Genomic DNA, 15,837 nt, shown 5'->3' with positions numbered 1-15,837 from the left:
TTAATTAACTTGCCCAAAGCTGCAGTACACATCTAGCAAAATGAAAACTCCTGAAATCTCTCTGTGGCTTCAAAATTCTTTTATCTCTTACTGTAATAAATTTTGTTAGAATAATTTTGTGAAATAAAACTGCTTGAAATTAACTGTTTTCATTGAAAGCTGAGTGTTAAAGCACTTGTGTCCTGATTCTGTTGCAGGCACAGGAGTTGTGCATTGGGTCATTGACAATTTGTGGATTGAGTGCAGTGCAGGAAAATAGGTAAGCCCAGACAGGGATGCAGAGAGCAGTTGCTACTTGTGTGGCATCCAGGACCTGGACACAGAGTGCTGCAGGAGCATCACACTGTGTGTGTGAAGTAACTCTAGCAGCAGTCCAGAGAGCCATAGGTGATCTTTGCCATTGGGATCGATGGGGGAGGAAAGGGAGAGAGAAATACACACTCAGTTACATGCACAAACACCCACGTGCAGAGTAGGAGACACCTCATATAGGCTGGCAACAGCAAAGTAATTAAAGGTGCTGAAGCCGGAAGTGCCAAGTCACCCTCACCAAGGGTACAAGAGGTTTGCTAATGTCACTGCTGATGTCCCAAAGGTATCTTGCAATTCTGGTATTTGTCTCTGATGCCCTCTGTGAGATTTGCATTGCCCTGGTCTGTTTTCTCATTGCCTTAATGGTGTGACTTTGAGAGCTGAGATCACTGTTCCTCAAGGAGACCCAGCACACCCCCACTAAATGTGGTCTGCAGGGCTGTTTTCTTCCCACTGCTCATGTATTGCTGCAGAATTATTTCTCGGTGCTTTGAATTAACGGGTTCGTATCCTGGCACTCAGGATTTAAGGGGCCTTGTGTAGATAAAGACAGTAGAATTTATAGAGCAAATACAACAGTAGTCTTGAAAGCATTGATAAAATGACCTATCATTGGATAACAAGTATTAGAACATGTCCCTTTTTCGCCCTTCCCGCTCCCCACTTGGAAGCTTTTTAGCCTCTGGATAAGATGTCAAGAATTACTTGTCAATCCCAACTTCAAAAACAAAGAAAAAAAAAATGTTTAGACTTAATGAAACATGTCTTCTAAGTTAACTTAAATGCTTGTTTAGATAGTTTTTGAGATTAGTCTAAGAATAATAAACTGCTCTTTATATGGAACTTCCTGGCCAGAGACCTCTGGGCAGCTCCAGAATACCAGAAGAAAGGATTTACAGCCCACTGACTACTTAAAATGGTGATGTTATTTTCAGATGCAAAATCTCAGATTCCTTTTGCCTTTATGACAACTTTTGGTGAAGAGGAAAAGCTATCTACTGTTCCTTCAGGTTCTGAAGTTACTCTTTATAGCATGGTGCACATAGGTCAGGTTATTTAGCTGGAATTTGGACCTTTTACAGATCTATGTCATGTCTTCTATGCAGATTTGTTTTTCTGCTTATGGCATTGGTCAGAATAAATGGAGGGATGGGATCTGCCCTGGCTGCTGTAGGGGGTTTTTTTGGCATGTCCCCAGTCTCCTAATAAATCAGTGTCTTTCCTAGTCCATTTCTGATGGGATTCGGCAGCAGGTCAGCATCCTTAGGTAAAGAAAGGCTTCCTGAAGTGAGCAGCAGTCACAGAAGGTAAATTAATGGAAGCTGGCATCTGCTGATCTCTTTGACAATAAGGAATTTCACTGCCAACATTTAAAAACCATTGGAAATGGTCTCCATTGGAAACCAGATTTCGACTTTCTGCCCTGGGCTGCCAGAAGTATTTCAGCATAAAATGCTAAAGTAAGTTGAACTTTCAATTATAATTTCAATGACTGTCTAGTGAAATGGATTAATGCTCTGGCACTGCACCTTTGAGGCTTTGGCTGGAATCTTGTAGGATAAAAATCTGTCTGCTTTGACAGTTGAAAAGGTCAGAAGTGAAATAATGTCAGGTGGTCTTAGCCCAATTCAATGTCTCGATTTAGAAGTAGATGTAAAAGTTGTTGATGTGGGGTATCATATGAGATCTTTTTCAAAAATACAAATATTTTTATTTACATTTTGTCATCAAAATTAGATGCAGACAGCTGCATTTGGGGGAGCTGGAGCTTAGTTCACCCTTCAGGAACACTGGATTGCAAAGTGAGCAAAATGCAGGTTACAATATGCGGTACCTTCAGCTCAAAAGCTTGATTTCAATCAACTTGAAATTGATTTCCTGATATTTGACTGTGTCAAGGATAGTTCACTTAGATATTTTTAAAGTTTAATTTGGGAATTTTTATTAGCTGAGAGTGTATAGAAAGACCATGTTTTTCCCACTGTTGAGGCAGGGCAAGAGGTCTCTTCAATTTACTTTTTGAAGCTGCTGCAATTCAATTCCTAATCTTATTAAATAGGATTGTGGTTAAGGAGCAAAATACGGATATTTGCAGAATGCATTTTTCTCTTATTTGAATACATACTTATATAATTTTATATGATGATAATGTATAAAAATAAATTGCTTCTCCAGACATCCCTGCAGAAAGGTCACTATGCAAAAATGTGTGGCAGCAGTAACAGGAATTTCTGTTGGGAAAAGGAGCAAATCGGGGCTTGGGGCTGTGTGTCTCAGTGATGGGGGCAGTGGCTAACAGAGCTCCAGAGCATCTTTGCTGCTTTTGATCCATCCCAGCCCCGCTTCTCCCCAGCCCTCCTCACATGTCGGGCAGCCTTGGCCCTGCTCCACAAGTGAAGTCGCAGATTTGCTTTGCTTGTTTCAATAAGAAACACATACAGGACAGTGCAAATTGAAAATCAGCCATCATGCATGCTACATAAATTACCCGGTTCTGCTTGGTAATCCATTACAGATGATTAAATAAATGAGTGGCTGTGTCCTGTTCAGCACTGGTAAATCTTTGTTTTATTTAATTCCTTGTTCCTTGTATGTGTGTGTGTATGTGGGGTGTCGTGGGATTTTTTCTAGTTGGGTTTCCATCTTAAGGCAAAGAAACCACAGTCTCCATGTGATCATGATGCAGTGCAAGAGCTGGTGGGACTGTCCATATGTTGTAAAGATTAATTGGTATTCAGTTAGGGCCCATAAAGCAGGGCATTAGCCTCTGCTTTGCCTTCAGTTCATGTAGTGGGCACAGACAGAAGTCTGTTTCTGATGTGTAACATGTACTTTTTAGCAGGCTGATCCTCCCAGTTGCAAAACCTTAGAAGAGCTTCAGAGATTCAGGTACTGCTTAATGTGGGGCAGTCATAACACTTTGCTTTGCTCTGCTGAGATCTGCTAAGTGGGACCCAGGGGACCATTGAAACCACAGAATTATCTTTTATTTGTTCTATAGATTTTTCTGACCAAAAAAAAATGTAATACATCACTATCTTCACCCTTCCAAGACGTGTGGTTTAATTGCGGCGTGGACCCAGGGGGTTGTCAGTGTTGCCCATGGTGGGTGCCAGGGGTGGCAGAGGCCAAGTGCCCCCACTGCAAACCATTATTTATAAAGGAACAAAGTGGTAATTTTGCAACTATCACTGCTCAAATATGGGGCCGTTTCCCTAGTAATAAAACTATTACTCTGTAACTGTTTACTTATCAGGCGACCATTATGTGATTGATGACCTGAAAATGGAGGTTATCTTTCAATTCATTTGAAATGCAAACTGACTAGAAAATCTATAGTTATTGCCTCGTATTTTTAAGCAAAATCAGGCACCTACATTGACTTCCTATTTACATTTCTTTGAGAAGAAAAATCACATAAAAGCTATCAAGAAACACATTTCACAGCAGGCAAATTAATTGGTTTTACTGTATTTGAATGGAGGGTTTGTCAAATAAAACATGCCATGACAGTTAATAGTGTCATTTAGAGGCAGAAAATTATTGGCTTATTTGTTATTGGATAAAAGGAAGGCAAACACTTTGTATTAGGAAGTTTTAATGTGTTTAAAATGCTCATTAGGGATTTATGGACATTCTTGCTTAGCATAGCGCCTCATTAATTTGAGGCTAAACAGTTACTTCTGTGTTTCAATTGCAATTTTTTTTCCCTTTTCTTTAATTAGATCTCGCATTAGAGTTTGGTCTCTACACCACTGGAGATGTAGAATTAATTAATGTGATTTATAAATCTAATGGAAGTGAGTTATTCTTAGATATCTTTTCATTTTAGTGAGCAGTTTAACTGCACACAGCATAAGTGCACACAGATCTAAGAGATTTGGGGAGCTCAGGAAAAGTATGCAACTTCTGCATTGAATACATTTAGCAGTGTCCCTTGGCATTAATAGATCAAAGCATTTTAATTAGAAATGTAACTAAAAGAGAGACCATAAAGATCTCATTCAAAATCAGATTTTCCTTGTTCTAAGTTCTGTACTGTCCAAAAAGTGTTATTTTCACTCCCCTTTTGTAGACGACCATGACATTCAGTGGCAGTTGGGATAATTGCATGTCTTACTATTTAATGAGCATAAGATTTGATTCTTAATGTATTTTGAGTTTGGATGCAATCACAATAAAACCATCTTCATTAATGGTACTACTTTGTTTGTATTAATAAAAGGAAAATATATTTTATTTCCTATAAGAATTTAATTTGATTGAAGTTTGTGTTAAAAATGTATCTGTGTAGGCTAGTTACGCTAACAAGTAGAGTTGGTGTTTAAACCCTAAGATATTTCAAAATACATTTGTTTCCCCCAGAGCAGGAACGGGTCTTTGCCCTTTGAATTCTGGCCTTCTATTTTGGAGACAGTCTGAGGTTGCGGCTTGCACGTTGCGACTGTGGTGGAAGGATGTATGAAAACAACTAATTTGCAAACAAGCTCTGAGCAATTAGTTTGCGTCCCAGCACTGGCCTTGCAGCTGTGCAAACTGCCATACAAATTATACCCAGGAGTACATTCTTCTGTGAGGACATTCATATACCTGCTTTAAAAAGCAGAAGTGAAACAGGTAACCAACACAACCACCCACTGTATCCGTGTAGTCGCAGGAGAGGTACTGCCAAACGTAAATACACATTTAAGAAGGTTCCTCTTTAAAACCTCCAAAGAAATGGTACAGTCTGAATTCACGGGGTCAAATAATGCTTCAGGTTACAGTGGTGCAATTTCACTGACATCAGGGGAGTTTTGGTCCTGTCGCAAAGGCCACAGTCTGAGCTGGTGACTTTGCTACTATTTTAGCAGAATTTACACAACTCTTGTCTGATGCTGCTCTTGTGGTGGCACATACTGGGAACAGACACCACATTCCACAAATGTGAAATAGATTTAAAGGAGATCCAATTCAAACTTACATTAAATTTAGGCAGCCGGGTCTGTATAGTAAAGGGATTTTGCATTATTTCCAAGAGGTTCTACTCAAACGATTACACTGAGAATAAATACAGTGTCTAATTTACATTCCCCTAACTGAGGGCAAATGGACTTGTAAGCGAAGCTCCCTTCATGCCTTTTATACTGCTTCATTGTCTTAGGAGAAGTTAAATTTCATTGACACTGGCAAAAGGAGGAAAAGAAACAGACACTTGATCATTATTTGTGCCACACCGCATATCTCACCGCAGCAGAGGGTCGCACAGTCTGTTAGTCAGGCTTGAATGTTTCAAGTGGACAAGTGCACGGTGGCATTTTAGGTCAGGGTGCCTTTTATCATCACTTTAGTGGAAATGTATAGGGTAACGTCTTCCAGAATAAGGTGAAAATGCCAAGGCACATAAGAAAATGTATGTATTTTATGTAGGTAAATAAGTACTTGGAAGTTATTAGAGAAAGAGGAACAGAAAGAGAGGAAGGAAGAAAAATAAGTTTGACATTCCAAATTTCCGTACTCTTTGTCAGTATTAAATGATTGTAAGAGTCTTTATGCAATCCAGTGTTTTGGTCATAAATTAAGTACTGCAAAAGCCACTTTTGTTGGGGCCTGGCTTAATACTGACAATATCAGATACTCTGGTATTATCACTATGGTGTTTGTCTAAAATACTACATTCAAAATATTCCATAAGTAAAATGTGCAGCCTTACCTACATTAAGAAACTCTCAAGAGACCCTGAAGTGAGAGATCACTTTATCAGTCTTCCCTCCCTATTAGAGTTTGGCAATTTACTGCATGAAAATAATGGTGAACCATTGAGTTTAAATTGAACATCAGCATATTGTGCTTTCATGGAGACTGTTTTATGCCGATCAACACTGAAATGGTATTGTTAAAAGAAAACACCAAAGAAATGAAAAAGGAAAAAAATGGACCAAATACAACACATAGTGGGAAGAGCAAGGAAAGTGTAATTGTCACATCCATGTCAGTCTGGTTTAAAAGTTGCTGTAGCAGAACTAAATGCCAGTGAAAAAACATTGTCCTTGTAGTTGGATTTGCTCAGACTGGTAAAAAAGGTCGTTGTAAGCTGAGTTCTTTGTAGGGAGATGAAACTGAATCCCTTTCAGTGTGGGGTTAGTCACCACTCCTGGTGTGACTGCACAGGAGAGGAGCATACGAGAATCATTGGCTTTTGTATGAAACTAAAGGTACCCACTGTGGGCAGCTTTGGCTTCTGAACTAGAGACTTTTTGGGAAGGCCACTAAAATCAGTGTGAGTCTGATTCAGTCATGTTTTGGACCACACTAGTAAGTTGTTTTTCCTAGCTAAGGTGCTTTACCTGGGGGAAAAGGCATAAACTTCTGTAGCCACCACTGGAAGCGCAGCTCTGACTACAGGCCAGGCTGCCTTAGCTTAACAAATGAATTAACTTGCTCCTTAAAATTCTGTGTTTTCAGGTTCTCCAGTAAATGCATATTTTACACAGCTTCTGCAGTATTTGTATTAAAGGAGAAGGGAGGAGCAGCTTTCTGTGTTTTGTTTTAGGCAATAGTTTTTCTTTCTCAATTTTTTATATATATAAAAAGCATATATTTCCACAGACATTTTAATCAGCCCCAGGAGATATTTCTGGGGTTAAAATAATGGGAAATGTAGTCTTCTCATGGTATTTTGGTTCCAGGATGGTGGAGGCACTAAAAGAAAACAGTGGATATACATTATTTAGGAGCCACAAATGGCTCCCTTGAAAATGAATAAGCCTGTGAAAAACACATGTATGTATTTGAATACCAAGGGAGCAATTTTGGGTTTGTTTTTTTTAATACCACCATGTTTGACTTCATTCAGTTTCCTCCAAAATGCAAACATACAGCCCTAAAGTATGTTGGTGTTATCTCCACAAATATCAAATACACCAGAAAAAAACTACCATCAGGTTGCAATATTCATTCCTTGCTCTTTTGCTGCTCCCATTCTGACACATTTGCACTAAAGTTAGTAAGGGAAGGGCCAAGAGCCTCCCAGCTAGTGAGATTAGTTGGCATCTATTCCAGGTGTCTTTAACATGAGTGACACTTTTTGGACACAGTATTGAGATAGGAAACAGAATCATGAGCTGTGAAACAATCCAAGGAGGTTTGAACAGGGGGCTCTGAGCAGCGGTGTGAACTTTACTTGAAGTAAATGTGGAACAATCTTCTCAGAAGAAGAAATGTGTAGTCAGATGGCAGCTGAGGGGAACGTTGGGAGCAACTAAAGTGGGGAAATGAAGCCTGAGTATGCAAGAAAATACTGATGGTAGTCAAAGGAGAGATGGTGATGGAAGGACATGGGTGCGTGCTCCACATGCAGGTGAAGTATTGCATGTTCTTAGATTTGTAATGAGCATATAGCAAGAATCGAACCATAGATTCATATAGGTTTGGAAGGATGTTCAAAGATCATCGAGTCCAATGTGTTGTATCTGGAAACTCTGCTATTTGTAGTACTGCCCCATCCATTTCCCTCTCATATTAATCACAAAAAATCAGAAAAACCAAGCATTCTCTGTTAATGGGAAGCCTGGCACTCAGAGGACAAGGCTTGTGCTGACTGTCCTCGTTTTGCTCTTTCTGGTTTTCTAAGTATTTTCCTCTTATCACTGTGTGGTGCACACTGGAAATGATCAGGCATTTCCAGTGAAGGCACTCAGAGGACAAGGCTTGTGCTGACTGTCCTCGTTTTGTTCTTTCTGGTTTTCTAAGTGTTTTCCTCTTATCACTGTGTGGTGCACACTGGAAATGATCAATCAAGGCTCATGCACTGGATCTTTTTATGGTGGCAAGTGAAAAATCAATTTGTGTTTGAAGGAGTAAACAGTAGCATGAGTTTCATTTCCCCAGAGTCAAAATGGATTCCTTGATAAAGGAGATGACAAGGAAAGCTGAGCTCTTGATGTATAAGCACACAGGTGCTCATGTGCAAGAAATGAGTGGGCTCCTACATTCATTTTACATGCTACACTTATCTATTCAGTAAAACAAAGATAGGAAGAAGAGATTACTTGTTGAATGCCAATTGCGTGTCAATAAAACCGGGGGGATTGTTCATGAACAGTTTATCCAGATGAAAATGTAGTCGGTCAATTCCGGCAAAGACATTATTCATGCTGTATTTCTGCTTTATGGCACTACATTTGAATTTTCAGAACTATTCTCACAAGTCTGTTGGAAGATTGTGTTGCTAACATTTCTGAGAAATGTCTGCTATTGGATGTAAATTACAGGGAAAAGAGTCTTTGTATGATATTTCTGTGCCACGAAAACAAAATCTGATCTCATGCAGGTTAAAAATTGTCCAGGAGGTAAGAGTAGTCAAGGAACTTTAGAATGAATAAATGGAAGGTTAGACCAACGTGACTCATCAGATACTGTAACCATTCACCCAATGTCATTTGATCTGTATAACATTAAAGGCTACTGTTCCCTCACTCTTAGATTTCTGCCCTCCTTCCCTCCCTTTAAACTTCAGCACTGAGCCACCCAAGCCATACATTAAACCTTTGGTTCCACATCATTTAAGCTCTCTCCTCTCTCCTGTGAGACCAAAAAGTGAAGGAAACTGTAGAATACTGGCTTGTATTAGGTGGAATATTTTGACCATCTGACCTTTCCTTTTCTCTTTTCACTTTTGTTTTAGCAAGCAATATTTAAAAGTAAACATGAAGCTTTTTGATGCAAAAGAGTTTTGCCAGATTAAAAGGAAATTGGAAGATGAGTTCAGTGTAGCATGTTGCTGTTGTGAAATCTTGCTTTGATTGAAGTTTTATTACCTCAGGACGTCAGTCTGCAGCTTGTGTAGCATTCACTGTTCTTCAGTGTGGGGTTTGTGAATGCACTGCCAGCCGAGAGAAGAGCTCATGATGTGAATTGCAACCACTCGGTCTTGCAGAAGCCGAATTCCTGGAATCTGCCCTTTCAGCTGAGTTAGACCATGCTGCTCACAAAGGAAGAAAAGCACCAAAAGCATGCACAAGTGCAAGCTGTGCCCTCCTTTTTAGACTCTGATTAGTGACGAAAGCTGAAGAGGAGAGAGAGGGGATGGAGAATCACATAATGGGTCCTAAAATGCTTGATTTTTATTAGATTAGGGAAGTAGTAGTATGGGATGAATGTCCAATCTTGGCTAAACTACAGGAGGAACGTGGCAATTTATTAATGGCAATTCTAATAACAATTTGCTGTAGCGCTAGCACTTGAGAAAGTGATGAATATTGTATCTGCTCAGTTTCATTCTGTCCCAGTGAATCTCTGCTTGGATGCCATGGTGTGCCATGTGGGCCCGCTCACACTTGTTAGCTGAACGCGAGTGTTTATGGACAATTAAACTCGCAATTTTTAATTCACACTTTGAAAGGTTGAGAGGTTGTTCTTTCTTTTTTTTTTTCCAAGACAGACTAAATTTCTAATAGATCTGTGCCTTTCAAGTCTCTTAGAATGTGCAACTGCAGCATGAATTTAGAAAAATGGTCTCATTTCTTTAGAAATCCATTAATAGTAATGTACTGAAAGACTCTTACATTGATCTTCTCTCTGATAGCCATGTTGTAATAATTATTCTTTTAATGTTTGCATCAATCTAAATGTTTTCCTCTTTGTGCTTGCTCCTACTTGGATCTCCCTATATGACAATCACAGCACTTTGACATCTTGCAGTGCTTTAATACCAGTGATTGAAAACAAAGCAGTGCCAAAGGGAACAAAAGTTCTGTCAAGCCATTAAAATCTTCTTTGCCATTAACACAATTAAATTGATGCATGAGCATTTGAAGTTATTAGCAAGTGCTGCCAGCAGAAGCTGGTTGCGGTTGCATAATATATAGTGGGCTTCATTAAAAGTAAAATGGTATGTTTATTGTTATTATCATCATTAGTTCTGAAGTAACATAAACAGGACTGTGAACTGAGAGAGGACTGTGAGACAACTAAGAACATACATGTCCTGTATTGGGACACAGTCATCACTTCTCTAAACAAAGAAATACATGTGGTACTTTGGCTAACCATTACAGCTGGCATGTGTAATGGCAGGGAAGGGTGTTAAATAAAGAGAGCTTCTGTACCTCTGCTGCTCTCACTCTTCCTAGTCTGACTCACTGAGCTGGATTTTGGGCTGCTCCTGTTTCTGTGGTGAGAAATTTTGTGGTTGATGTGTACACTGTAAGCTTTTGGGGGACTATTTGTTTTGTTTTCTCATATTCCAACGTATTAGTTTTTCAACGAGAAAAATGAGGCGTGTATTAGAGACACATGTTCTGTCCCACTGCACGGTGCAGTAATACCCCTGCTTGCTAACCTTTTGATTAACCATATTTCTCACTGAATGGGGAGCTGGTCTGAGGGATGGAAAACAGATTAGCAGAGAACTTAAAAGGTATTGAGAGGGAAAATAGTGATTTAAGTGAAAAGGAGGGAGATGAAGGAAGTCTCATGAAGTCCCAAGTCCTGTGGTGTAAGGATGGACTGCATGCCTGTTGCAGTTCATGCTGACCACCCACTGGCAGTTCTGAGCCAGGCTTGTTAGGTAATTTGAGCTGAGTAGAAACTGGGGACAAGAGGTAAGGCTCTTTTTTTGGTTGTTTGGCAGTTTTAAAGTGATATTGTGGAAAATTATAATCTTTAATAGATAAAAATCACTAATACCCCTGTGGTGTCGTCATATTCACTTGTGTAATCCTTTACCAAGATACTGGTGAACTGTTGGGAATTCAGAGAGCAGTGATGAAATAAGCCAAAGGGGAGGAAAATCTTGTTTATCAGGAAAGAAGGTAAAAGTTGAAAATACAGCATTTGAGAAAAATGGAGTATAATTCTGCATGTCTCTGTATAGTGTAAATGTGAAGGGAAGTAATGAATTACTTCCAGTAGTAGGAAGAGCTCTACAAAAAAGCTGAGGTGACACTGAAAACAAAATTTTAACCATTTTAAAGAAAGTACCAAGTAGTTTACAACACTCCAAATTTTATTAACGGAAGGGATGGGAGATCCATTTCCCTACATTTTTTGGGTCAGGCTAGTCATAGTACTAGAAGATACGGGGAAAATGTGCTACATTAGCAGAGCATGAGCTTGGTGATCTAAGAGGTCTCTGTGGTCTTTGACTTTTGTAGCTGTGTGGATTTATTCTTGAAGCTTAGTGCTGGCTGAAATGCAGGCAGAAGGCCATGGTCGCTGCTTTTGGTCAAGCTCTATAGCAGATTAGGATGACAGGGATTAAGTTTAGTCATGAGTATCTTTCACCAAACTAGTTACTAAGGGCAATAAGGTAGAAGAATCAGGCAGAAAAGTCTCACTGAATATTTATGGCACAGAGGACTTACCTGTGCTTTGGTACCTTCCTGAATATTGTCTCTTCCTCTCCTGCTTTACCCTGTGATAAAAGCCACCATAGCTACCTACAAGTGCCACAGAATGGTTGTATATACAGGTCACATCTGCCTGTTGTTTCTGTAATTGTTCACAGTTTAAAGATTTTGTGCTCTTTCGTATCCTTGGAATGAGGGATTGTGGCAGATGCTGTAAGTACCATTTAACAAGTATTTTCAATTGGAATATTTTAGCAGCATCATCGTGTGTGTGCGTGGGTGTGCTTGGGTGCAGAGGTAAATATCGTCTTTCTGAGGGGAGAAGGAGCAGCTGTCAGGCCTCTTGAGGTGGATACCTGTGTGCTGTGCAGGCTGCAGAGGACACTGAACCTGCAACAGGCTGATGGAGTGAGGGACAACAAAATCAGCAACCACCCTTATAGTCCAACCAGTATTTTACTACAGTATGTATTTAAGTTTTAAGAGCTGTCTGGGCTGTTAGCCTATTAAGCTGTAGGATAAGATAGTTGATGATAACAGCTTTCTCCTAACTGCTATCATCTCTGTCCTTCGCTGCAGCATGTGGCAAGTTAAACCAAACCTCGCCCTCTCTCTGAAGGCTGCCGATAGGAGTAACAGTGGGATCTTCTTCAATTACAGAAGTTTCAGGCAATTCCACTGCCAGTTCTCAACTGTGAGGAAATCAGAGTACTTTATTGCTTCAAAACTGTCGTTAGTAACACAAAGCAGCGTGGAAGAAAAAAACAACTTTTGACAAAATGGGTCCTGCTGATGATTTATGTTGATCTGAACTGGAAAATTTGGTAGGCAGCAAGCATGGATACAGCAGTCTTCAAACAGAGGCAGTTGCTTGTTAGCTGTTCACCTGTGTGGTTGTAGTCACTGAACTTTGCATCCAGCACCTGACTAAACATTTCTTTTTTTTCTTTAAACCTAGGTTGCCCTTCCCAATGACTCCAGCTGTGTGGAAGAAATACTGCGGGTAAGTAATACCCTTTGCTTTTTTATCTCCTGTATAATTGTAGTGCTGTTATTTTCATCTTCCAAGGAGAGAGCTTATAGGGCTGTCTTTAACACTGTAGTTAAATAATAACATATCAATGGGTCTGTATTAAGAGACACAGACAAGGGGTAGGCCCAGGGTGCTCCTTATTAAGATCAGTTCACCTAATACTCTGCATCTGCCAGCTTGTTTGAGTCAGGATTTACACATGTTCCTGCTCTTTTCAAGCTCTCAGTCTCTGAGTCTATCCAGGACACGTTTCTCTCCTACCCTGAGGTAGAGTTGCCTTAATTCTCTCACTCACAAACTGACCTACAGTCTACCTCCTTCCCCCAGACTACAATTGCTCATCATTCATGGTTTTGTTAAAGACTTACAGACGTTTTTTCTGTGGTCTTTGGTCAGTGATTGAATACAGAAAATTGCAACTCCAAACTGAGAATGGCTTAATTGCAACAAGATCATGTAATAAAAAGGGAGTGTGCACAAGTTATATGCCTTACTTCAGGTGTAAGATGGGCTTTTCTTCAGACACCCCAACTTTGGGGTTCCCTGTTGGCAGTGAGATTTGCCTGGGGGCAGTTTTGCAACCCACCAGTCCCTCTCTCAGATTTAGGTTTCTGTCCTCATGGGTTGAGTTTCCCATCTATCAGAGCTACCTCCCTGGGATTGCCAGCCAGCCTGCTGGTTTTAGATGTAGAAGGGATAAAATTTCAGTGGGAATTTGTGCCAGCCATATCCTTATAACTGGGAGGTAGTGCTGCAGACTTTCCCAGACCTGAAATCATGTGTAACAGTCATGCCAACTTGCTTGCAAACACTTACTCTTCCTTTTAAAGTAAAATAAGCTTCTCACTATTCACTGCAATTTGGAGTTAAATAGTTTGGAAACCTTGCTCCTGCTTTGTGAACACACATTATCTTGGGCTGCTCTAGATGTCCTTATGGGTTGGCATAAGTGTGTTGAGGCAGCAGGCAGGCATGCTCGTGCACACCTGCAGTAAGGGAGAAGATCCTGCATAAGCACACAGGAGCAATGAATGCAAGGAAATAAATAACATTTACTTTCAACCTTCAAAGTGAGCAGAGATTTATTACCTACAGAACACTAAGGGAGCAAAAGCAAAGGAAATGTTGAAAGGCTGTGCAAGATACTTGATACATTTTCAGTGTCTTCTTCCCCTCTTTATATATTTCAGTTAGGTTCATTACTATATTTGGAATGAATGACTCGTTGGCTGGGGAAAGCAGTTGTTTTCAGTAAACAGCATCAAAAGAAAATGTGATGTGGTGAATTTCAGATCAATCATCCAGGTGACAGTTTTAATGTGGGAACAATGCGCATTAATCACAGGAAACAGAAATGTCTTTTTTCTAATCAAGAGTGGTGACCCTATTTCCTACCCCATGACTGTAATTTGGGTCAACAAACAAGCACAATATGCTGGGCTTCCTTTTGAAACCTGTTGAGATTGGAGCAGGACTTTCTGTTGCCTTTGGAGGATGGGGATGAACTGCAGAATCCCTGCTCCTGCCACCAGTGGGCCACTGAACTTGGGGCACTCTTGGGGTGGAGAGAGCAGGAATTTAGTAGGTTTCCATGTCTCTGGGGATCTCTCTCACAAGACATGTAATGGGCATGGGAAGAAGGGATACAAACCAGCAGATCGTCCTGGACTAAAGCTGCAGGTGCCCAGAGGCATCCCCTGTGCCCAGCGTGGAATAAACCTGTCCACCAGAGCCACTGGCATAGCCAGAAGGCACCTTGAGTACGTGACACCTGTGATGGGGTGCAGATGCAGTCTTGGCACGTGGACCTCAGCCGTGGTTCCCCTGGGGTTCTCCCTCCCATGTGCAGGAGGGTGGTTTGGTGCTGCTTCACGGGGTCTCTGTGCCCTTGGGGCAGAGTTGGGCTGTTCTGGATAGCCACAGGCTGCCTGCAGCCTTTGGTAACCTGCCTGCACTGGGCTGCACAGCCCTGCCTGGGTGAGCACAGCAACCACAGAGCTGCTGTGGGACTGCCCAGAAAGACCCAGCAGACCCCAGCCCCAGCTGGAGGCTCTCAGGGCAGCAGCTCAGGATTCCAACTGCGTGTGGTGCTGAAGCACACCTGGCAGTAGAGGTACCTGGGTTTTGTCAGAGTTTTACTTTGTTCTTCTCAAATTTATGCTGCAGAACAAGCTAGCAGGAAATGTGTTTTCACTGCATGCAGGGTATCATATTCTACTTGACAGGCAATGGAGAGAAAATAAGTAAGGGAATGTGATGCCCAGCAGTGGTCAAAATCCAGTCTTTGGGCTCCCCATGGAAACCCCATGTCAGAAGATTAAGGTTGGCTGCTCCACATGAAAGAATGACCCTTGATTTCCGCAGAAATTTGCACTTTGAGAATCTAGATTAAGTTTCCAGCCCTGACAGGTACTTTTTGGCCTTTCAGGGGCATTTACATAGGCTCTGATTAACTTTTGGGAGTATGGGTCTCAGCTCCCTCGGTAAAAAAAACAGGTTATTCACATTTCTGTCCTGTCAGGGGTGTTACAGAGGTAAACACAAAGGATTCCAAGAGAGTCAAGCCCCAAAGGTGGACAGCTGGGCTGTAATTGTGCATTTTGCCCCTCCAGACCACTGGCAACCCCTGGCAGTTTCTGCTCTGGGCCATGTCTGCTGCCAAGCTATGCTCCCTAAAGGGCTGGGGAAGGGTGCTCTGCCTGCCAGCCTCCCTCCCTTGGACCAATGCATACCTTGAAGTTTCCCCTTTTTTTCTGTTTTTGTTTCTGATTCGTTTTGGCTTTTCAAGTTGGGGAATTTAGTGATTTAATTCAGTTCCATCCCTCAGAAAGACACAGTAACTCTCAAGGGTTTCTTTGCTGGGCTTTACAAGGAAGAGGTACTCCTGCAAAGATCTGTGACCTCTGATTTTACACCACTCTTTTTTCAAACTGAACTTGATTAATGGTTTCTGTAATTGTAGGGGATTCTAATTCCTAATCTGTCTTTTTTTTTTTTTTTTTCCATCTTGGAAAAAAAAGGTTTAATTGAATTTATATTCTAAAATTTTCAACTGAGTGAGGGGAAAGGTCTTGACTCCATTCAGACCCCTGAGTCTTCAGAGACAAAATTTCACAGTCCTTTAGATTTCCTGAAACACTTAGCTACTTATGTCATCTTGTG

General features: G+C 40.9%; 1 protein-coding gene across 8 annotated transcripts in view; it reads left to right on the top strand.

The window, feature by feature from the left end:
* The window catches only part of AFF2 (AF4/FMR2 family member 2), a 336,455-nt gene that overhangs the window by 166,358 nt on the left and 154,260 nt on the right, over positions 1-15,837 (top strand). For all 8 annotated transcript variants that reach the window (XM_032124430.1, XM_032124431.1, XM_032124429.1 and 5 more), the window contains exon 4: positions 12,601-12,645. In XM_032124430.1, coding sequence (XP_031980321.1) covers positions 12,601-12,645 — 45 coding nt within the window. The remainder of the gene's footprint in view (positions 1-12,600; positions 12,646-15,837) is intronic.

This window comes from Corvus moneduloides, chromosome 14, assembly GCF_009650955.1.
Source record: "Corvus moneduloides isolate bCorMon1 chromosome 14, bCorMon1.pri, whole genome shotgun sequence".
Lineage (NCBI taxonomy): Eukaryota > Metazoa > Chordata > Aves > Passeriformes > Corvidae > Corvus > Corvus moneduloides.
This window is presented reverse-complemented; position numbering and strand designations above follow the sequence as displayed.